Source organism: Ictidomys tridecemlineatus, chromosome 5, assembly GCF_052094955.1.
Source record: "Ictidomys tridecemlineatus isolate mIctTri1 chromosome 5, mIctTri1.hap1, whole genome shotgun sequence".
NCBI lineage: Eukaryota > Metazoa > Chordata > Mammalia > Rodentia > Sciuridae > Ictidomys > Ictidomys tridecemlineatus.
Window position 1 is genome coordinate 8,830,472 of NC_135481.1, and position 23,145 is coordinate 8,853,616.

General features: G+C 55.9%; 1 protein-coding gene across 6 annotated transcripts in view; it reads right to left on the reverse strand.

Moving 5' to 3' along the window:
• The window catches only part of Lingo1 (leucine rich repeat and Ig domain containing 1), a 190,255-nt gene that overhangs the window by 63,456 nt on the left and 103,654 nt on the right, over positions 1-23,145 (reverse strand). For 4 of the 6 annotated variants that reach the window (XR_013438683.1, XR_013438684.1, XM_078049242.1 and 1 more), the window contains one exon: positions 8,983-9,121. Coding sequence is in view for 1 of the 6 variants with exons in the window: in XM_078049240.1 (XP_077905366.1) it covers positions 5,832-5,850 (19 nt within the window). In the remaining 5 variants the exon portion in view is untranslated. Of the gene's footprint in view, positions 1-5,831; positions 5,851-8,982; positions 9,122-15,510; positions 15,531-23,145 lie in introns of those variants that run through there. The other 2 variants (XM_078049243.1, XM_078049240.1) reach the window with 2 other exon arrangements.

The window sequence follows — 23,145 nt, forward strand, 5'->3', positions numbered from 1 at the left end:
GCCTCCAGGCCCTGCGCTGGGATCCGCCAGCCGGACACGTCCCACGTGGAGAAGGGAGGTGTGAACTGAGGCTGGCGGTGGCATCTCCGTGACAGTGGGGACCTGGGCCTACCTTCAAGGACCTGAGCTTGACTTTAGAAAGGTTGAGGCCTCTTCAGAACTTTCTCTGTGTCTTGGGTCTGGAACCAGTTCTCAGGAAGGCTCTGGGGCCCCTACTCATCAGCCCTGGATGAGACCTACGGGGGGACCTACGGGGGCTTGGGGCTGTGACAGCCATGAGCTGCAAGCTTCACTGTACGTCTGTGTGAACTTCCTGGCACTTTCTTGGCAATGCTCATTTTCAATGTTGTGAGCTGGGGGTGGGCGGGGATAATGAAGACGGGAAAGAGGCGGCCCCCCAGAAGAACAGGGGCACTGGCAGCAGCCCCGGAAAAGCCCTTAACGTTTGCAGACACCCGGAAATAAATTTGTTTTGCTTTTTCTAAGAAGTGAGACCTGGCTACAGTGAAACACACTCCCCCACTCCCCCCCCCAAAAAAAAACCCCCAGGTATAATCCAGGCTCCCCCAGGCCATTAGAAAGACTCTCCTACCGTGATGGCTTTCCAGGCAAACTTGAGAGTTTCTTGCCTGTGAGCACAAGGTACCGATTCCACCATTTGTCTCTGTTCACCCAAAAGTTTACGTGGGGTTGCACTTGGGCCCGGGTAGCTGTAAACTGTGGTGTGCAGGGTGCTGAGGAGAGCTGGGTAACAGTGAAGAAGCCCCTGGGACAAAGGCAGGCCCAGTGGGACTCTGGGGACAGGGGCTTCCAGAAGAAGACCTAACAGAATCCCCTCTCGGAGGCACTGGGGTGCAGGCTGCTGGGTGCGGCTGCTCCGTGTTGGGGAGGATAAACAGGCTCTATCTCTGTTTTGGTTAAGAATTAAAGGGCGAGGCTGATGCCCCAAACTGGAAAGAAAATCAGACAAGGAAACGGCAGTCATGGCTCGACATTTTCCTAAGAGGCTTTATTTATCTGGGAACTCGTTTAGAGGATGAGGAATCCACCGTGGTAAGTGAGTAAAGGCGAAGTTGCCTGGCCGAGGTCCTCACCCAGTTTGGACACCTTGCATCCACGGGTCTCAAGCTACTGGATTTGCTTAGCTAAGCTCAAGAGGAGACGCCCTGCTCTGGAATCTGGAATCTGCTGTGCCTTTCGTGCTTTTCTTTTTCTTTTTTTTTTTTTTTTTGGTACGGGGATTGAACCCAGGGGCGCTTAACCCATGAGCCACATCCCCAGCCCTTTTTGTGTATTTTATTTAGAGACAGAGTCTCACTAAGTTGCAGAGGCTGGCTTTGAACTCGCGATCCTCCAGCCTCCGCCTCCTGAGCCACGGGGATGACAGGCGTGTGCCCCTGTACCTGGTTGCTTTCTACTTTTATTCCCTGTGGACAGTGCTTTGGCCAGTGATGGAAAGAACGACTGTCCCAGGGTCAGGGATCTGGGGATGGCTCTTGGCTAAACTGGGGTCAGCTGGGCTGGGGTCAGCTCAGACCCCTGGCTCCAGGAGACCCTCCTCAGGGAGGAAGGGGTTTTAAACGTGAGCTTTCCGGTGTGGTTCTCAGGAGCCGGGCAGTGGTGGGTGAGTGCACAGGCTGGTGGAAAGTGCCCTGAGCAGAACGGCTTGGGGAAGAAGTCCCCGAGGGCAAGGTGAACCCATTTCCTCTGAATGGCTCCTGCTGATTGATTGGGCTTTAGTTCAGTGTCCACCAAAGGCTTTGGGGCTGAAAACAGGACAGAGGTTCAAAGGCTCATGGTGAAAGAAGTTCCTGTGGGGACTGAGGAGGAGCCGGCACAGGGATGGGGTGGCACGGATGGGTGGTGGGGAGAGGAGGAGACATCAAGGTGAGTGGGCACGATCGCTATTGCTGCCACTGTCACCGATACCAGGTAGCACCCAGGAAAGCCCCCCTGTGCCAAGGGCTCTCTATATACTGACTTAATTCCACAGCATGTCTAGGAGGCCACTGTTGTGACTGTCCCCATTTTCAGAATGGGGAGACTGAAGCCAGAAATGTGGAATGACTTGCCTCATAAAGAATGGGGCTGCACCTCCAGTCCAGGCACCAGAGCTCCAGCAACCGTCCCCAAGAGTCCCCGATGACATTGGGTTGGTCACATTGGAAATGAAAGGAAGCTCCTCGATGCCATCGGCAGGAGTCGTGTCTATGGAGCGTTGGATCTAAGTTGGCTAAAAAAATCTTCCCTCTGCCACTGACCAGCTCTGTGACCCTTAGCAGGTTACTTCCCATCTCTGGTCTGGTCCTCGTCATTCAAACCAGACTTCATAAAGTAGCAGAGATCAAAGAGACGGCAAGCGACCCAGAGAGCGCGATGGCTCCCGGTACAGATACTCCCCAAGAAGAGGGCACCCTCCTCCACAGAACCACAGGACAGATGTACCGTCTCTAGAATCCCCCAAGATGCTCTTGGAGCATGTACATGTGTGTGCACACGGAAGGGCTCACATGTAAGTGCCCCTGTGCACCAGTCCTGACTCCAGCTCAGGGTGGGGTGGCCTTGGCTGTCCCCAAGCCAAACACCCGAGTATCACTCCAGGGTCCTTCCTCTTTCCCTCTGTCAGCGTCACGTCCACGGTCAGCCAATTCCAGATCCCGTCTCAAACTCATCTTCTCCCTCATTCTCCCGCAGCTCCATCCTGCCCCATCCCCATCCAGTGGAGACCTAAGGGTCTCCACTGCATCTGTCCTCTTGCTCTCTGTCCCCCCCTCCGCCCACTGCCACTCGTGGGAAATCGGAACAACCCCTCCCAGTCACAGATCTGACCTCATCCCTCTTCTGCTTAAAAACCCCTCACAGGAAGTCTCGCCAGGCCAGATGCAGAACTCAGAAGCCCAGAGGAGAACTCTGGCAGATTTGACTAAATAAAGATCTACAGCTTCTCTACGGCCAAAGGTACCCTAAACAAAGTTAAAAAGACAAACGGCCGACTGGGGACACTATTTCTGCACACAGGACAGGGGAAAGTTTTAAAATTCCTGATATACTAAAAGCTCCTTTATAACAATAAGGAAAAGGCTAAAAGAAAAGAAAAATGGGCAAAGGATCTGAACAGTCAATTCACAGAGGAAAAATACAGATGACCAATAACTGCAGGGAGAGATGCGCGGCCTCACGGGGGAGAAGCTAACTGAGTGCCGGAACCACAGAGAGGGATTTTTCTAGAGAGGCAAAAATTAACCAGACTGATAATGTCCTGGACAGTGTGGGGAAACGGTCACTCTCAGAGACCAGTGTGGGCGTCTAAACTGGTCCAATCACTTGGAAAAGCAAAACGGCGGTAACTGTCAAAATTTAACAAGCATACTCTTTCCCGGTAACTCCCTCCACATCTAGAAATCTATGCTATGGAAATGCCTACGTGTGTCAGTAAGATGTATCTACAAGGATGCTCACGGAAGCATTATTTGCAAGAGTGAAAAATGGAAGCCAACCTAAATATCCATCAACCTGGGACTAGTTACATAAATTTCACTCTGTTCAAACAATGGAATATTAGGCAACGATTAAAAAGAACATGGCAGATCTGTGTGTCGTGACATTGACAGATGCCACAATACGCTGGCGAGTGAGAAATGGGACTTGTAGAGTCATGCTACAAAAACCAATTCCACCTATTTTTTTTTTTAAATACATGACCAATTTTTGTAAAGGCAGATAAAAAGTTCTAGAAGGAGACACACCAGACCAATAATAGCGGGACCTTGGCAGAGGGCAGTGTAAGGGCCAAAGGGGACCTTCCTATTTTACAGGATACGCTTCTGCTTTGGGGCAGGTGGTTTTTTTTTTTTTTTTTTTGCTTGAGAAAATACCTGCTTGTCCCTCTTCCTGGACTGCCCTCTCCTGCCCCCTGTGCCTCATCTTCCATGTTGCTCCTGTGTCCCCACCTTCCGGAAACCTTCTCTGAACCCTCCACCGCCACCACCACACACCCTGCCTTCGTGGGGCCACTGCTCAGGCGGCAGTGGTGACAGGTGACATCTAGGGAGTGCACGCTGTCAGGGGCTGTGCTCTGAGCCTCACTTGATCCTCCTGCCACCCTCGGGTGGGTGTGTCAGCCCCTCGTTTAACAGGTGAGGCCTTTGCACCTGCTGGGCTCTCAGCCTGGCCTCTGAGCCTGTGGCCCTGCACCTTCCCCAAGGCCCTGGGCCGTGGAGGGCACAGGAGTCCCTGGAGCCGGAGGCGTCCCTCTCACGGGGACAGGGGCTGGTCTCCTCGGGGATGGTGGGCAGGGCTGAGACTAACCCTGCGAGGGGCCAGAGGACCCAGGACAGCAGAGGAGCAGCAGTGAGCAAGGGAAGGGACAGGTCTGTAGAGGACTCCAGTGACCTCCTGAGCACTTACTGTGTGTCAAGCCCTGGGAGTGACTTCCCCTGACCTCAAGTCTGCACAGAGGCCGGATCTAAGAGGGGGCAGGCAGGAAGCTGCAGAGGGGGTCCAGAGGAGGGGGCGGCCCTGGGGGGCCCAGGCAGACAGGGTGTCCAGAGAGGCATCAGGACCCAGACTAAAAGGCTAAAGGCACGTGGGTGGAGGGAACAAGGGGAGAGTCCCTCCGGGGGACAGGGACAGCTGGAGGGGGTGCTGGGAGTCACTGGTTTTGTCCAGAGCACAGGACAAGGCGGGAAGTGGCAGGGGATGCTGGGAGGGAGGAGGATGGGGGGGCCTTGAAGAGAGAGGGGGGGAGCTGCCCCACCACCCATCACGTCACGGAGGGGCTGGCTGGAGCCCAGGACCTGGGCAGCCCCACTTTGCAGTCAGCAGTGTGACCTGGCCGAGTTCCCACGCCTGGCCACGTCACCTGTGGATGTGACCCAGCTTCAAGGCCTTTGTGGGGTTCAGAGCACCTGGAACCCAGGGAGGGTGGTCCCAGGGGACCCCACTTAAGTACAGAGCGCTCCTGCCTCCCCAGGTCCCCTGTCCCTGGGAAATAACACAACAGTGTGTGGCTGAAGAGTCAACTCCAGACAATGCAATCCCAGGCCCTCTCCTGCCTGCAACATGAGAGGCGGAGCTTGTGACCTCAGTTCCTCTGCATGAGGGAGGGAGCAGGAGATGGGGGAGGGGGAGGGGAGGGAGGTGGGGGAGGGGAAGGAGGAGGGGAGGGAGGTGGAGGAGGGGAAGGGGGAGGGGAGGGAGGTGGGGGAGGGGAAGGGGGAGGGGAGGGAGGTGGGGAGGGGAGGGAGGTGGGGGAGGGGAAGGGGGAGGGGAGGGAGGTGGGGAGGGGAAGGGGGAGGGGAGGGAGGTGGGGGAGGGGAAGGGGGAGGGGGGCAGCCGGGGTGGCTTCAGATAGGTCTTCAGAAAGGGCTGAGCCTTGGAATGAGAGAAGGGGTGTGGGGCGTCCGAGGGAAGAAAGCAGAAGACGTTCACTCCTGGGGCAGTCCCTCAGCCCCATGCCCAGTCCCTGCCCCACCAAGACCCACCTCACTTCCCCCACCCTGACCCCAGCTGCAGCCGGAGACCCCCACCCACCGACCTGGCTGCCAGTCTGACTAGCCAGGCTCCCGGGACCCTGCCAGGGCCCAGGCTGTGTCCACCCAGGTGGGGAAGAAGGATGGGCAAGAAGCGAGACCTCAGCTCTCAGCTAGCTCCCAGGACACGGGACCCGGGACACCATGTGCAGCCTGGAACCGCCCACCTGGCTGCTTCAGGCCCAGCAGCACCCGCCAGGGCTGCACTCGGTGTCCTCCTCTGTGAAACGGACACACGAGCCTCCCTTGAACGCTGTCCTCACCAGCCCAGTGTCCAGCATGTGGTCACCCCTGACTCACGAGTTCCTTGGCTCATCATGAATGAGGGTCACGGCCAGTTCTAGGGTGGCCACCAAGTCCTGCAAGGTGCCACCCTCCTCACTTCTCAGTGGCCCTGATCCAGCCTCCAGCACCTCCACCTCCCGCCTGCTTCCCGAGGACTGCTCTAAATGCCACCCATGCCCTGGGCCACCCCCTCCCGAGCTCTGGGCACTTGGTGCTCTTATCTCTGTTTTATTTGGTAAGTTTTTTTTTGGCCTCCCCACCAGCCTTGTGGGCAGGGACCGTGCCTGGTTTGTCTTGGCCATTTCCGAGTGGGCTCTGGCACAGCAGTCGTGCCCACAGCCAGCGGAGCTGGCAGAATGGTCAGCCAGGGCCACCCACTCCTCCCACCCCAGCACCTGGTCCTCCGCTGGCCCAGTGTGTGGTCAGAGCTCAGCGTAGGACCAGGACCACGGTCCAGTCTGTCCAGGAGCAGGGCCCACAGCTCAACAAGGACGTTTCCCGCCCACACTGTGCAAGCCCAGGACTCTCCCAGCTTACCGGCTGCTTTGAAAGGTCCCCTCTGGAGGGGCCACTGCCTGGCCACGGCAGAGGAGCTGGAGGAGGGAGTGCGTCTCCACACCTGCCCTGGGCCTCCAGGAACCAGCGCCTGGCCAGCCTCCTGGGGACCTATCTCCAAGCCCAGAGGGGGATGTGCTTTGTGGGTGGTCTCAGATTTCTTCTTACCCTCCCCCACCTCTGTGAGCCCGGATGATCAGGGCCGACCCGGGCCTGGGGGAACCTGCAGGCCAAGGTACCCACTGGCTGGTGGCACTGAGATGCGCCACCTGAGCTACCTCCTCCTGCCAGGGACGGAAGTCGTCCTCCTTCTCCCTTCCCGCACCCCTGGCTGACCCTCCTGTCTGACAAAGTCGGGGACTGGATCCTTGGGCCCCGGGTGACAGTCCCTGGTGCTTGTGAGGCTCAGAAACAGGAGCTGGCTGGCCTGAGTGGACATCAGAGCCAGGCTGACTCCGGAGGACGCCACGCCAGGGCGGGGCAGCGTCGCCCTGACCCACCGCCCACTTGGCCAAGCAGCCCACTGCCTCCGCCGGCTGCTCTCAAGCATGGGGTCAAGTTGGTTTGCTGGCAAGACACATGGCTCTCATTTTAATTAATTAAAGAAAAATCTAATCACTGCATTAAACTTCTCATTACTCCACTTGAATACCCGTTAAGTAAATTTAATTACCAGAGGATTGGGTTTCCCAGCCTCTTTCATTAGCTTCTGATAAGACGGGGAGGGAGGAGGGAAGAGGGCTGGGAGCCGAACAGAGCGGATCCCAGCCCACGGAGGGCAGGGCGGGCATTGTACCAGGCCACCACGGTCAGGCGTTGGTGTCTCCTGGTAGACAGGCCCCACCCCGGCCCGGGGAGAGCCCCTACCCCAGCTGGCCCTAGGAAGGCAAAGACCTCACATTTGGCTACAGTCGGTGTCAATGTCTTGTTCACCACCACTCTTGGTGATTTAGACCTGCCTCCTCCCAAAGACTCTGAGGCCACTGAGAACCGAATCACAAGCTAAAAAGGAAGAGCAGAAATCAGGACAAGGAAAACATTGGAAGAAGGAAGGCAAAATAAGAGATAAGGTTATTGGGCAACTTTCACCCTGAATACTTATCAGAGATGGACCACCAACTGTCTACGAGCTTCCTAGCAGTCAAGGCAAAAAGAGCAACACCCTTCGGCACTGATGCAGGAACCAGTAGAATCTCTGTGAGGAAAGGCACACTGAGCCTTGGTCTTCCTACCTGGAAGGGGAGATAACCACTGGCTGGAACAGTCAGCAGACGCTTCGTGGAAAAGAAGGGACCTGAAGTGGCCCTGGAAAAACAGGATGGGGGCTGGGGCTGGGGCTCAGTGGTAGAGCGCTCGCCTGGCATGTGTGAGGCCCGGGGTTTGATCCTCAGCGCCACGTAAAGATAAATAAAATCAAATGTATAAAAAATACAATAACATTAAAAAAGAGAAAAAAAAGATGAGTAGAGAGCAAGAAAGGCATCACAGGTCGAGGAACCACAGGGCTGAGGGTTAGCGGAGAAGAGGATCTCTGGGGAGAGAAGGTCGGGGACACAGGCTCGCCATCCTGTGCTAACTGGTGGCCTGGACAGATCCCTCGACAGCCAGAACCCCCCTCCCCAGGGGCTGGATGTGGAGCCTCGCAGCCCACCATTCCCCCCTCCTTGGAGACCGTGACATTTCCTAGGCAGCCCCTTCTAAATGTGAAGAAAATAGAGATGTCCCAAACTCCCTGGGGACAGAGGTAGGAAGGGGAAGAAGGACTCACTAAGTTCCTGCTAGAAGCTGGTGTTTTCATACATCATCTCTGGTAGTTCCCATAGCACCCCTGCTAGTTAAGGACGTTATCAGGTAAGGAAACGGAAGCTCAGAGAGGCATAGGAATCTGTCTAAGCATTCACAGCATGTTCATATCTATCTAGGACTGGCCGCAAGCTGTCCCACCTGGGCAGACTCCATCTATCATGATCATTTGTTATTTGTCTCTCCAAGTTGGAAAGAAGTCTCCCTTCTCCAGTCAGAAAGTCCCTAAAAGTCCTTCTGACATCCTTGGAAACATTCTTTCTTCCTTACTGATCACATGGTTAGGGAAGGTCAGTAGACCAGGACCCCAGACCCAGCCTGGTGGACACAGTCAAAGGTTCAGGATAATCCAAACACGGCCAGTAAGTCCAAAGACATCTACCGTTGATCTTTTATCTGTTCTAGCATGGAAGCAGATTTTTTTTTTCCTTCACCCTCAACCCCAGATTTAAACCTAGAAGCACACTGCCCCAGAAACGACATCTTTCCACCAGATCACGTCAAATGTCACTAGGGTCAGCCATCACCAAGGAAAAGGCATGAAGGAATGTAGGCAGAAACCAGATCCCGTTCACATGAACCACTGGATCAAGCCCTGCCTGAAGCCCAGCCTATCATTTTGGTTACATGAGCTGATAATTTTAGTTTATTAAAATAGGTTGTTCTTGTTTGGTTTTGTTTTTATTTTTGCTCTTTATAACCTAAGGGATTCTGACAGATAGTGTTTAGAAAGGTCCCTCTTCTAGGGACCAACTAGCATAGGTATTCCTTCAAGCCAGGGAGTGGGCAGCCTGGGGAGGTCACCTACCGTGACTGCTGCTGTTCTCTGCTGTCCTGAAGCTCCAGGAGGGTGGGGAGAAGAGCAGGCTCGGGAGCTGGTCTGGAGATGTGGGCAGGAGGCCGTGCAGCCCACAGGCTCAAGGCCGCCAGGACATGGCCACAGGGTCCTAGAGAAGAGGGGACGGAGAGTGAGCAGTGGAGTCCCCGTGGAGGACAAGGGGCTCATGGGCCCAGGGAGTCGGCGGATGGGGCCACACTTTGGGCGAGTCCCTCATCTGCTCCTCACCCTGGCGTCTTAGTCCCCCTCCCCAGGTCCCTGCAGGCTGCTGGGCAGCCTCTGCAGAGGCCGGACTCAGCCCAGGGCGGAGGCAGCCAGAGCGGCCCTGCAGACCAAGGCAGCCCCCTGTGGTCCCTAGTCTGGACTTCCCGAGACATACCAATGGGGACGGCGCTCCACCTGGGGAACGAGGGCTGTGCTTCTAGCGTGGACAGCGAGTCCTGCGTGTCCAAGTGCCCTTGCACTCGGGGACCAGGGGCCACAGACTCTGCCTTTGCACCAGGTCTCTGGGCCCATCGCGGGCCACCCTCTGGACCCCAGCCTCTCTTCCAGGCCACCGGAGGCCTCTGGGAGGGAGACGGGGCGTGGTGATTCCACACCACCCTTCCAGAGGCCTGGCCTTGGGAAGTCACCCTCCCCAGGTCCCTCCAGGTCCCATCAACTCCTTAGGCCTCGATTCGCGCCCCGAGCTCCAGGTGGCTCCCCACCATGGCACAAGGACGGGGATCCAGGACCGCAGCACATCAGGGCTGAGCGGACCTGGGAACGGGCTCCAGCCCAGCCCCCCAGCAGGTGTTCTGTACCTGTGCTCTCTGTCCCCCACAGTGGCCACCAGCAGTGGGCTCGTATGGAAATGCTGTGACTTTATTTTTTCTTTCCTTGTGTTAATTTACATTTTTATTTCAATAGCCACAGGTGGCCCGTGGCTACGGTACTGGACAACATAGCTCAGGCCAACTCTCATGCCCTTCCCAGCCACAGTCCATAGGAAAAGGAGATCCAGAGAGCGGAGGGGACTTTCCCATAGTCGCCCGAGGGATGGTGGCAGAGGCAGATGCAGAACCTGGTTCCTCCGACTCCCACTCCACCCTCCATGGCGCCCTGATCCCCACACTGCTGCCCCTGGGGAAGGGTGTCAGGCAACTCTTGACTGAACCTGCTTCTCCCAGCTGCTGCCCCTGGCCTGCACTCAGTGAAAGTCCCCGAGATTGTCTGGGGAAATCGTCCCCAGAGGGAAAGACACCTGTTCACTGCAGGGTTATATAACAGAGTGACACTGGAGCCTGCCGACACATCCCACACTGGAGGGGACCCTCTCCTCTAAAGAATATATTACTCAAGCCGGGCGTGGTGGCACCTGCCTGTAATCCCAGCGGCTCAGGAGGCTGAGACAGGAGGATTGCGAGTTCAAAGCCAGCCTCAGCAACTTATCGAGGCCCTAAGCAACTTAGTGAGACCCTGTCTCTAAATAAAATATTTAAAAGGGGATGGGGATGTGGCTCAGTGGTTAAGCACCCCTGGGTTCAATCCCCAGTACCAAAAATAACCAAGAGACTATTACTCAGCCATTAGAAATGGGGTGCCGAGCTGTGTTCCCCTAACTACATGGAGCAGGAAACTGAGAAAATGGGTGAAGGTGGGCTGAGGTGCAGGGGGCAGGGGCTCTGCTTGTTGCACTCACACCGTCACCCCCACCCGTGTGGCTGTAGCATGGCACACTCCATTTCTCAGGGGAGGAGCCGAGGCCTGGAGAAGCCATGTGACCACTCCTGGCCTTTCTGTTTATTTCCACGTCTTACCTAAGAAGTGCACACAGGGCACTTGCTAAGGGCCACGCACCCTCTAAGCGCCTTACAAATGCTAACTCCTGCAGTGGCCATACGCAGAGCAATTATTCTTCCCTTTATCATCTGGATGAGGAAACTGAGGCACAGAGGGATGAAGTTATTCCCCTGAGGTCAAGAGCTGCATCTACCTCCCGAACATTCTGCCACATTCCATTACTGTCTTCCCAGGAAAAGCACAGGGGCCCCGGGGGGAGCAGCCGTTGCCTTGGAGTGGCGGAAACAGGAATGTGCTGGGTTATTCTTCTTTTATTTCATGGAAAAATTTTTTTATAGCAATTGAAAGAAAAAAAACTGAAGAAATAACTACATCAAAGGGAAGTCTTTGAAAAAAACAAGGACACACACACACACACACACAAAATAAAACTTATCAAATCAAAGCTACTGATGCATCCAAGAGACCTTGACTGTGAGCCTGAGCCACCCTCCAGCAGCAAAGCTCGTCTCTGGTTTTTCCACCAATTTCCTGAGCTGGGACCACGCTCTCCTGCCTGGGTGAGATCCTCACCTCAGAGGACAGCAGGGAGCAGCCGTGTGTGGAGGTAGACTTCAATCAACACCTCCAGCCCCTGCAGGCAGGCTCTGGGCCCCGCTGCCCGCAGGACTCCAGCCACAGGCAAAGGCTGACCTCAGGAGACCGTGGCATCTGTGGCATCCAGGCTCCTGCCTCCAGGCAGGCAGCCTCCGTCCACAGGTGAGCAACTGAGGCCCCAAAGCTGAAAGACCTCACCCGAGGTCACATGGCTACGGAAGGAACCAGGCATGTGTTCACGCACGTGTGTCTCCCACAGCTGTGGTGCTTCCGGCCCAAGCATCCCAAACCTGTCATTTAAAAGGCAGGTGACTTCCGGCTTATGCGTACACTACATGCACACAACTGTTATATCATTAACTGCTCCAGTAACCACAATTGCATCATCTCCTGTTTCTCCTTTACATGTTTCTCTGTTACTTTTTTTTTGGTACTAGGGATTGAACTCAGGGACACTTAACCACTGAGCCACATCCTCAGCCCTATTTTGTATTTTATTTAGAGAGAGGGTCTCGCTGAATTGCTCAGGGCCTTGCTAAGTTGCTGAGGCTGGCTTTGAACTCGCAATCCTCCTGCCTCAGCCTCCTGAGACGCTGGGATTACAGGCGTGCGCCACACACGGTGCTCAGTTTCTGTGTAACTTTTTCATTCATTCACAAAACTCTTCTGAGCACCTGCTAAATGTAGGTATGTGTATTAGAGGTGCTGGGGTTTCACTGGGGTGCAAAACAGACTCATTTGATATTGTTATGAGGTCAAGGGATACAGAATGAGAAGCAAATCAATAAATAATTCCAAAGAGTGACCAGCGCAATGAAGACCATAAGACCTGGTGAGGTGAGAGAATACTTGGGGTGGGGCTGGGGGACCCTCTAGCCAGACGATCAGAGACCATCTTCCTGAAGAGTTTGCCTTTGCAGGTACGTGGTGGAACTGAGGCGTGAGGGAGGCTGGGATCCCAAGGGCCAAGGTGAGGGTTGGGGATCTTATATCCCAAACACCATGAAAAGTCACTGAAGGGTTTTAACCAGGGACGTGTGGTGATGTTTCCTCCACGTTTACAGTTCTCTGGAGCTTCTCAGTGGAGGAGGCTGAGCTGCTCCCCAAGAGCTGGGTGCTAGAGAGGAATCAAGGATGACTCTTGGATCTCCAACCACAGACGGTACTGCTTTTACAACCAGACCCACCCCCCACCAAATTAAAAATACCTATTAAAAAATACCAAGCAGATGAGCCGCCCATGGAGCCGCCTACCCCTCCTGATTGAGTCTCACATCCCCTGCGGGGGCCATCTTCCTTCCCCAAGACCCCATTCTGTTCCCCCGTCCTGTACATGGCACACAGGGAGGGGCAGATTGTCACCCTCAGGTGTCAGGAGATAAGACTGCTCCCAGGGACAGGACAGGCGCTGAGGACTTTTAGCAGCATGTGGGAAAGGCCGGAGGAGGGGTCAGGCCATCCTGGTTTGAGTCCCAGCCCTTCCCCTGCGTGCGGTCTTTCCCTTCCCTGGGCTCTGTTCCCTCATCTTGAACGCACCAACCATAATCCTCCCACACAAAGCTGAGATGAAGATTCAGAGGAATGATGGCCGTCAATAACGGGCCTTTATAAATCTTAGCACCCTGCCCCTGCTTTCAGAAAGGAGCTAAAAAGCTCATTTGGGCTTAAGCTAGTAAGTTTCACATGCATTCTAATAAGACATTTTAGAAATGCTACACAGAACGCTAGAAAAGACGGTGGCAAGCCTCTGAGTTCACCCCCTGGTCTTGCTCGGGTAACTACCCATCAAAGATGACAGGGGCTCCAGCCAGGAGACCTCATGACATTCTCGTAGATAAGACAGAAAAAAAGGCCAGGTGCTCAGTGGTTCATTAAACAGCCACGTCCAAGAACGTGGTGAGGAGGTGGGACTGGCGACCCTGCCAGGATTCTCATAGCGTCTGAGTGCTGGTCCCTGGTCCTGCCTGGAACAACGTGTTTGTCAGAAACTACGATAGAGTCTTGCAGGTAGATCCACTCTGGAAGGGGTCAATTAGGGAGGCAGGGTCCCCTGTTCAAAGTCCTCTGCTCGCCCTATGACAGCAAAGTAGACAAGAGGGTTACCAGATTATGGGGGGGCGGGTGGGGTCCTGTGAGTAGCTCCAAGGACCAGCTGCTCAGGGTGCAGCTGTGCAAATCATCTGGGGGCCCAGAGGTCCTGGTGCCAGCTGGGACCAGCTGCTCTAGCTTTTGAGATGGTCCAGCCACTTAGAGAGAACCATGCCCAGTCGCCAGAAGATGGAATCTGCTTAGAGGCGCCTCACCAGGAAGATGAGCCCATGTCCCTTGGAGAAGACTCAGGGACCTGGTCAGGATCTCAGGTCCCTGACAAAGTGATATGGCATTGTTAGGCCCAGAGAGCAAACCCGGTGAGAAATAGATTCCAGAGAGAGAAATCTCTGTCCAGTTTGTGGAGAAGTGAGTTCCACGTCCCTATAGGCATGCAACCAAGGTCTGCAGACCAGGTGTATTGGGTGGGAATGTGTACTCAATGGAGAAGCTGCTTTTTGTCCTAGGTGTCTTACTGTCAACGTATGAACCAGGGCTGGATCATATGGGTCAAAGTGGGCGTTACGGAGAGTCAAGGGAAGGGAAGAATGCCCAGAGTGACAATTATTACTATCACTACACTACAGAGCACGGGACACCCCCATCTACTCCCCAGGTGGATCCCCAGCCCCCACTGTGAGGCGACAGGGCACCATGACTAATCTCACTCAGCACAAGAGCGAACCGAGGCCCAGCGAGGGAGCTCTGGGCCCCACAGCACATCAGCCCCAGATTTTCCTGATGGCCTCATACCTAGGGACCCCTCTTCTTCCAAGCTTAGGACCATCCTGCCATCCTGCCATCCCTGCCTGGGAGGAGCAGGAATGTCCCCAGGAGTTCCCAGCTGCCAGGGCTCCCCAGCCCTGCAAGTTAGGGCTCTCTTTCTCACTCCCCGCCCCCCCCCCAAAAAAAAAACCACGAGGAGGCAAATCCCAGCCCAGAAGGCTTCTCTCCCCAGGTTATTTGGGCCCCGCTCCTCTCCCCTTCTTCCCCTGATGGTCTTGCCACAAGCCCTTAAGTCTGACTCCTTCAAACCAGATCAGGGCCAAACACTGGCTTTGCACCAGAACTGAGCTCCAGAAGAAAAGGCAGAGCCTGCCACAGAGGCAGGAGGAAGGCACTGGGGCAGGAGGTGGAATCTTCCTGGGGGCTGGGGCTGACCAGGTGGGGACAATGTCCCCCTGATTTGTATCACAGCACACACAGAGCGCTCAAGATGGAAGCCAAGTGGAAGTATCTCACCCTATAGGCGAGGCAATGCAGGCCCAGAAAGATGAAGGAACCGGCCCAATTCACAAGATCAAATTGAACAGAAACAGCTTCTAAGTGCTGAGTCTGGATTTGAACCCAGGACTGACTGATTCCCAAAATGCTGTGCTTTGCCATCCCCCCGGCCCACTGCCTCTGCAGAAGCACGAGGCAACTCAAATAGGCAGTCTGGTAAGTCGAGGGAGACATGGGGGGGTACAGAGAGAGAAATCAAGAGGATATGAGACAACACAAGGGCAGAAACAGAGACCAAATTGGCAAGTGGACCCTGCAGGGGCCAGAAGCAGGCAGCTCTGGAAGCGGCCCTCTTGATCAATAGCAGGCCCTTGAATGCAGCCCCTGCTGCCATCTGCCCTCAAATCTAGCCACTAGGATTCCCTGTCTACCCCCAGATGCCCAGACCAGAGGAACTGCCAATCACCAAGCATGTCCCCCGACTATTGGGTGAGCACAAGCCAGGCCTCTGTGGGCCAGCCTGCAGCAGGAAGGTGGGCAGGGGGAGCAGGGCCATCTGCCTGGCCAGAGGGTCCAGGCGCCCCATGTGGCTGAGCAAGTGCTCTGGGCGAGCCTTGTGTCCCCATGTCTAGCTGGCAGCAGAGAACAATCAGCCTGTTCCCAAAGCACTCAGGGCTTAAAGCAACCGCTTTCTGACTGCATATTTAAGAAGAAAATATCTTTTTTTTTTTAAAGAAAGAGAAAGGGAGGGAGAGAAGGAGGCGACCAGCAAAGCAGGAGGAGGGAAGGAGGGAGGGAGAAACCTACCCCGTTGCTGCAGTCAAGGTCACGGGCACCGGTGCGGGGCGGGCACAGGCAAGGAGCCTTTAATCTGGGAGTTCAGGTCGAGAAAACTAAACGCTTGAAGCCGGAGTACATTACTGCCCTGAATGATCTGTCGGCTCCTATTAGGCTAAATATCTCTGTATAATGGGGAATTATCCTCTGAAGAGCCAACTGCCTGCCTCTCGGGGAGGGGCGGTGGGAACCTTCTAGTCGTGAGGGCTCTCCCACGGGGGGGGGGGGGGGCGGAGGACCATCTCAGAAGGCCCCCCCATCCCACACCCCTCCCCGGAAAGTCACTGTCAGCAGCTGCCGTGCCTCTCGTGATAGGCGCCAGCCTCCCTCCCCCTTCTCCCCAGACTCTCCCCAGCTTCCTCCCCGAGGGGCCGAAACACGGGCCAGAGCTGGGGTCCAGGTCACCTGGGCGACCCCAGGCACATCTGAGCCCCTCGGAACCTGCATTTCCTAGTCTAGTAGATGGACATAACCATACCCACCCAAGGGCTGGCCACGGTGGGTAGGAAGCTGGCACTGAGCCCAGCACAGAGGGGGCACCTGGGCCTGCCCAGCTGAGAGCCTTCCTGCCCTCCTCCCCCGCAAGGCCCATCTAGGGCACCTACTCCCCCCCAGAAAACCCCTGCGCCCACCCGGGTCTCTTCCCTCTTAGGCTCCTGCTGCCAGAACCCCTTCTCTGAGCCCTCCCAGTTTTCAGTGGTTGTGGAGTGGGGCAGCATTTGCTCCTTACACACACTCTCACACTCTCACACTCTCACACACACACACTCTTACACACTTGCACATTCACACACACACACACACTCTCACACACACACACACACATTCTCACACACACACACACACACACACACACACACACAGGCCTGGGCACCCAGGACTGCACAGATTTGCAGGCTGCTGTGTGAACCACGAGCAGAGGCATGTCAGGCATGAGCTCCGCCGCAGACGGGGTGACACTCAAGGGAAGGCAGTTGGCACCTGCAAGGCCAGGCCAGGGAGCCAGGACGTGGGTCTGAGGGAGTAGGGTGGTGGAGTAGGCCAAACCATCAGCAGGACTGACCAGGGCAACAAGGTGGGGCTGGGACCTGGTCAGAGGAGCATGGAGGTGGGGCTCAGTGCGGGGTCCCTGGGACAGGGCCGCGTGGAGGATTTTTTCTTGACTACTCCAGCCATAAAATGTCCCAGAAGTCAGGAGGGGCAGGGCCGATCTGTGCATGCGGGTGTGAGGCCAGGCAGCTCTAGCTGGGTGGGGGGTTCCTCAGATCGCATCTGACTTCAGGGCTCCCACGCTGTCCTCAGCCTACAGCAAACCCTGGGACAATTCCAGGTGCAGCTCCTGCTGCAGGCCACATGGCTGGCTCAGGAGGGACAGCCTGGCACTCACAGGTAAAATGCCTACAGTCCAGCGGCACATTCAGAAAGGAAGGCCCCCCTAGAGCAGGTAGGAGACATTGTGTGGCTCACTCCTCACTGAGGCCTGAAGGTGCAGCCCAGGGTCCCTGCTGCCTGGGCAGCTGCTTGTTCATGCATTCATCCAGCAAATGCCTCTGATACTGTCTGCGAATTAAGAATACAAAATGCCCAAGATCCTGCAGCAGGGGGTCAGTCCAGTGGGGCCAGGAAAGGGCACAGGGAGACTGAGACAACCCTGGGGCAGTGAGAGTCAGAACCCAAGGGCTGTGAGAATACGGTAGCAGGTTGGTGACAGGGAAAGCTTTCAGGAGCAGGCATCCTGTAGGGCTCCTGGAGGAGGAGTTGGGTTTGCAAGCAGTGAGAAGGGCACTGCAGGCCAGGGGCACCCCCACAGCCAAGGCCCAGTGGCTTAAGCAATGGGCTGGAGAGAGAGAGTGCCCCCTACTCAGGACCAAGGGTTCAGCTCTTATCCCAGAAGCCATCAGGAGCCTGGAGAGTTTTAAGTAGGAAGTGACAGGGACCAATTTGTGCTTCAGAGACATCACTCAGTTGCCACCGGGTGGAGGATGGATTACACAGGAGAAGACAGGAGGCAGACAGCCACGATAGGACTGAGACAGTGGCCGGAGGAGAGAGGGTGGGGTCTGGGGTGGAACATATGGATGGAGAGGAGGGGCAGGTGCAGGAGGGAGTGGGGGGCCGGTGAGGGCTTGGGGTATAAAACCCTGCCACAGCAATATCCTGCTAAGCGTTGTGGACGCCTCATGTCCAAATGACACTGTCAAACTTCGCAAGGCTCTTTGAAGTCCATTAGTGACTTTGATGTGCACCACACTCAGGTGAGGCAGACACCCAGGAATTTGTTATTTAGTTCATCGATTCAATAAGCCATTGTTGAGCATTGTTATGGTTTGGATGTGAGGGTGTCCCCACAAAGCGCAAGTGGGACAATGCAAAGGGCTTCCGAGGGGAAAGAACTGGGTTATGAGAGCCTTGAGCCCATCAGTGAATCAATCCCCTAGTGGGATTAACTGGGTGGCAACTGAAGGCAGGTGGGGGTGGCTGGAGGAGGTGGGGTTGGGGGGCGTGGCTGTGGGGTGCAAATTTGTATCTGGTGAGTGGAGTCTTTCTCTCTCTGCTTTCTGATCACTATGTGAGCTCTTCCCCCATGATGTTCTGCCTCACCTCGAGCCCTGAGGAATGGAGCTGGCCTTCTATGGACTATGACCTCTGAAACCAGGAGAGCCCTCAAAGAAACTTTTCCTGCCCTAAAATTGTTCTGGTCAGATGGTTTAGGCACAGCAACAACAACAAAAAAAAGCTGACTAAAACCAGGGTCTATTATGTTCGAGGCACCATGATGACCTAGTCAACAGAAGGGGAAACTGAGGCCCATAGATGCTGCCCAAGAGTTCCAGGAGGATGTCCAGCAGCAGGATGGTTTGGAGATGTCCTCCAGAGTTGGGGAAGGAGCTGTGGAAAGACAGTGCCCAACTAGGAGTGGGTCATGGGCTGGGACAGGATGAGCTTCAGTCGGGAGGGGAACTGAACCTGGGAATCTCTAGGCTCCCCGCTTCATCTTGCTCCCCTCTTCCTCTGGGGACGAGGTGGGAAGACAGAGAGGTTGTGGGGGAGGGCTCTGGCCTCTGTGGGCCAGAGGCTGAGGCAGTGGTCGGGGCCCCACTTGCACTGCAAGCCACTGGGCGTTGGCTCCTGGTGCCCCTGGTCTGCAGGGCAATTAGGCCCAATAGAGGGGTCATGCAGGCAGGGCCAGAGGGCTCAGAGTGGGCACATCTGGAGAACTGGAGCTGGGTTGAGCCCCCTAAAGTGACCACAGTGAGAGGGGAAGGTACAGGGGTCAGGGAGTCCCTGAAGACAGGAATGAGCCTCATGGACTGTGCAGGCAGGTGGGTGGGTGCTACATGGAATGGCTTAGGGTGCTCCAGGCTGGAGCGGGGTGAAGAGCCAAGAAAGGACAGAACCTCCTCAGAGGCAGTTCCTCAGGACACCAGAGATGTGTCTGGAAAGCCAAGAATAGCCTAGCTTCCCCACAGTGCGGTCATGCTTCCATGACGGGAGCCGCGAGTTGGGAGCCGCCTGGATCAAGCTTCTCCTGATTCCCTCAAGTCCAGCCCCTTCTCCTCTATGCATTAGCATTTTCTGCCAGGGAGCTTGAAGTCTCCCCACTTCCCTGGGCCCTACTCCCCTGTCAGAAAGCAGGAGCAGCCCCTATCTCATAGCTCACTGCTCGAGAAAGCACCAACCCCATGCCTGGCACACAGTAGGTGCACACCCTGTCCCATCCTGGTGGGGCAGCCCCATGGAGTCTGGTCTTCACGGCACCCCAGCCTGGAACACACTAAGTGCTTAGTTAACTTTTACCAGAGTGTAATCACTAACCTGCTGGTGGTGATGTGACCGGCCCAGAAGGCTGCCCAGGGAGCAGGGGCAAGGACACAGTGAAGGTCCAGTCATAGGGCGGCAGAGACCCGGCTGTCACCATGCACATTAACACTCTCAGTTATTCAGTAGGCCAGTGTGGCACCAGAGGGCAGGGCCACCACTGGGAGGGCCCCAGGCAGATGGAACACCCAGGCCTCCACACAGCACCTGCGGCCCCAAGAGTTGCTCCCTCCCGCTCTCCCCACTGAACCTTGGAATCCAGCCCCTGAGTGCCAGGCCCTGCCCCAGTCCAGAGCACTGAAGAGAAATGGAACTAAGTCAAAGGAAGGAGGAGTCCACCCAGGAAAAGAAAGCCTGGAAGACTGCACAAAGGTGGTGGTTTTTTAATGGCTTGAGCCTCATCTGGCCCTCCTGTGAAATGGGACGGTTCTACCAGTGACAATGACTCTTACGAAGCACTTTGAGCGTCTCCTCTGTGCCAGGCTCCATGTGAACTCTCTGTGCCCAGAGAGATCAGGGTGGAGCTGAGGCCAAGCCTGCCTTCCTCGGGACTCCCGGTTTTGCTGGACGGGCTGGTGGAAGGCCTGACTGGAGTCTGGGCCTGGAGTGGGGTGGGTGTCACCAGTGGTCAGGGGCTCCTAGTTGTCTTACTCCAAGTATTTTTCAGCATCACTTCAGTGGCCACTGCTGCTGAACCTGGGTGTGCAGGGCAGGGGTGGGGAGGGATTCTTCTAGATTCAGAGGCCATGAGGCCAGAGGCTGCCTACGGCGGCAGCGGCAAGCCCAGGGCTGGTGGGTTGGCAGGTTGAGAGGAGGTGATAAGAGCAGGGGACAGGGAGGTCTCTCCTTGGGCTTTCAGCAGCCTCCTTCCCATGCATCCCTGCCCCAAAGCATCCCACATTCCCGGTGGGGTGAGGCATCAGAGGCCTGTGGAGTTGGGGAAGGCTTGCCCGGGGAGGAGTTGGGGAGATGGTCAAAGAGAGGTGGAAATTCAGCATGGAACTAGGACCCACACCACCTGTGGGCCAAGGCCAGGAGAGAGGCCAAGAGAACAGTGTCCCGGTGCCTACAGCCCCACACCAGAGTGTCATTCCTTTGCGTTCTCAAAGGTGTTGCATTTCCACAGGGCTTTTGAGCCTGGGAGAGTCAACTTCAAGGATCCCTGGCAGTGGGAGGCAGGATCCTGGGGTTGCACCCCCTCCTGTACCAGCACATTGTGTTTCTTGGCTCCAGTGTCTTGCCCTACCTATTCCCCAGTTGTCTACCTGCAACATGAGAAACCCAGGTCTACAGGCTGGGGACGCCTCAAGGTGGATGGAGATGCCCCCGGGAAGCCACCTCTCCCAATTCCATAGAAGATATCAGGTCCTGCGACAGGGCCCGACATCCTGGTGGATCGCGAGGTTGAGGCTAGGCATCACAGGAGCTTGGGGTGTGGTGTGCTTTGGTTATTATTCCATTTGGAGAGCCTCGGCCACAGGCTGAGTGCTTGGTGACACACTCCATGGCCCTCCTGTATTCTCGAAACAAGGCCAGGATGCAGGTATCAAAGGCCAATTTTCTAGGTAGGACACTGAGGCCCCAGGCGCTCCAAGGTGTCCAGGAGAGCGGTGGACACCCCACAGGTGTGGTCTGGTTCAGCACCCTGGACAGCTCCCGGGCTCTGTGCCACACCCTTGGCTTTGCAGGCTTTCCCCAGAGCCCTCTGCAGACCTCATTTCCCCATTTCCCTGCTGCCCAGCTGCATGGATCTCTCCTGGCCCCTGTGTGGCTGTGATCTGTGCCACACAGCACTGGGACCTCAAAAGTGCAGCTCCTTAAGGCAGGGAACAGTCTCCCTCCTGTCCATGACATGGTCGGGGCACACAAGGGACTGGGAGGAGCCCTCTGGTTTTGGATCAGGCAGACGTGGACGGGAACTGAACCTGGGAATCTCTGGGCTCCCTCCTTCATCTTGCTGAACTTCAGACTCCCCAGCTGAGAAGCCAACTGTCCCTGTCCATCTCACAAGTCCCCAGGGGTTTTCATAAGACAGCGTGGATAAGCCTCGCCAGGGGCCCGTCCTTCCTCTGGTCAGCTGTGGCCTCCTGCTGATACGCCCTCGGTTCTCTTCCTCCTAGGACTTCACTCAAATTCTGGAACATTTCTCCATGAAATTTTCCAAATGACTCACAAATGGGGGACTCTTGTCACTGAGAAATGTCAGGAAGACCCAAGAGAACAGCTGGCACCGTCCCACTCATAGGACATGATCCCTGCATGCCCACATGGGTTTTCAGATCCTGCTAGGGACAGAGAGCGCCTAGGATATTGATGGTGAAGGCGGCCTTTCCCCGCCCCCATGAATATGTTAATAGACTGTGTGTCTTCACACAAGTCTCCTCCCCTCTCTGGGCCTCAGTTACCCCATCTGCAACATGGGGTGTTTCAGGCATACAGCAGGAAAGGGTGGCACTCCTTCCCCCACTTCTTGAAAGCAAAGGAGGAGATGCCACTCGGGGTAATGTCGAGGGTCCTGGGAAGGACTCTTGAACGGTCTCTCAGATCCAGGACCACAATGCCAAAAAATGGGTCCATCAGGGCTGACAGATTCCTTTACCCTCTAACCAAGGGCCAGGCTCAATCCCTGGGTTCTGCCCAGTGCCCAGCAGCTGGGGACAAGCCCTATCCTTACGTTCAGGCCTCGGGAGAAGGTCTAGTTCATACTCGGGCCCAGCTGACCTTCCTACTGAGTGTCAGCCTTGGAAAAAGAGCAATGAGTGGCTCTTCCCCTTAACCAGCCGGTGACCTCAGAAAGCCACTTCACCTTTCTGAGTGCCCATTTCCTGATCTGTAACATGGCAACAATAATACCCACCATCCAGGCACCGAGTGTGTGGCAGGTTCTAGAGGAACTGGAGGCGTCATGCCCAGGTTCCTGCCCAGGGACTTGAGCTTTTCCTTGCCAGGGCTCAGAGCAGGTGACATCAGTCTTGGGCACTTGGCTAGCAACAGGCCCCACGGGGAAACAAGCAGAGCGCTCACAGGGTGTGCAGACGATGTGGGGCCTCCGTGCTCCCCAGACACCTGTACTTAGAGAACTGCGCTGAGCTTTGAGCCTGGACACACACTGAGTCCCGACTCTTGCCCTGCTGACCCTGGACACAGAAGGGGCTCAGTGGGCGAGTCACATGATCCCCCTGAGCCGTTTCCTCATCTGCAGGATCTTTTCTGCCTCCAAGCTGTGGTGAGCAAGGGCTGGGGTCACAGGTGTGAGTCGCTGGTGTCCTATTCTGGTGGACACAGAAGAAAGGACGTGACACTGCGTTGCTGCTTATGGCCTCCATCAGCTTCCCCTTCCTCTCCCCACTGACCACGCCATGAGCCACGGGCTTGGCCTGACCCTGCCCTCCCGCTCCCCTCCCCCCATGCCACGAGTGTCCTTCTGTCCCCTCCATGCAACAAGGCTCTCCCAGGCACGGAATGCTCTTCCCCTGACCAGCCCACAGTTCCTTTCTCCTCCTCTGTCTGAGGCCTCCTCACAGAGTCCTTCCCAGACTGCCTGACTCAGTGAGCCAGTATCCTCTCCCACCTCCACAGTCTCTATTATTCCTTTGTCACGATTTGCAGTTATACATCCATTTCTTTGTTTATTTTAGTGTCTGTCCCCATCCCCACTGCAACAAAAACTGTGAGCTTCATGAGGAAAGGGGCCATGACTGCTTGGCTCGTCATATCCCCAGCGTCTAGCACATTACCAGGCACATAGCAGACGCTCAATAAACAGGAATCCCCGCTAAGGTGCAG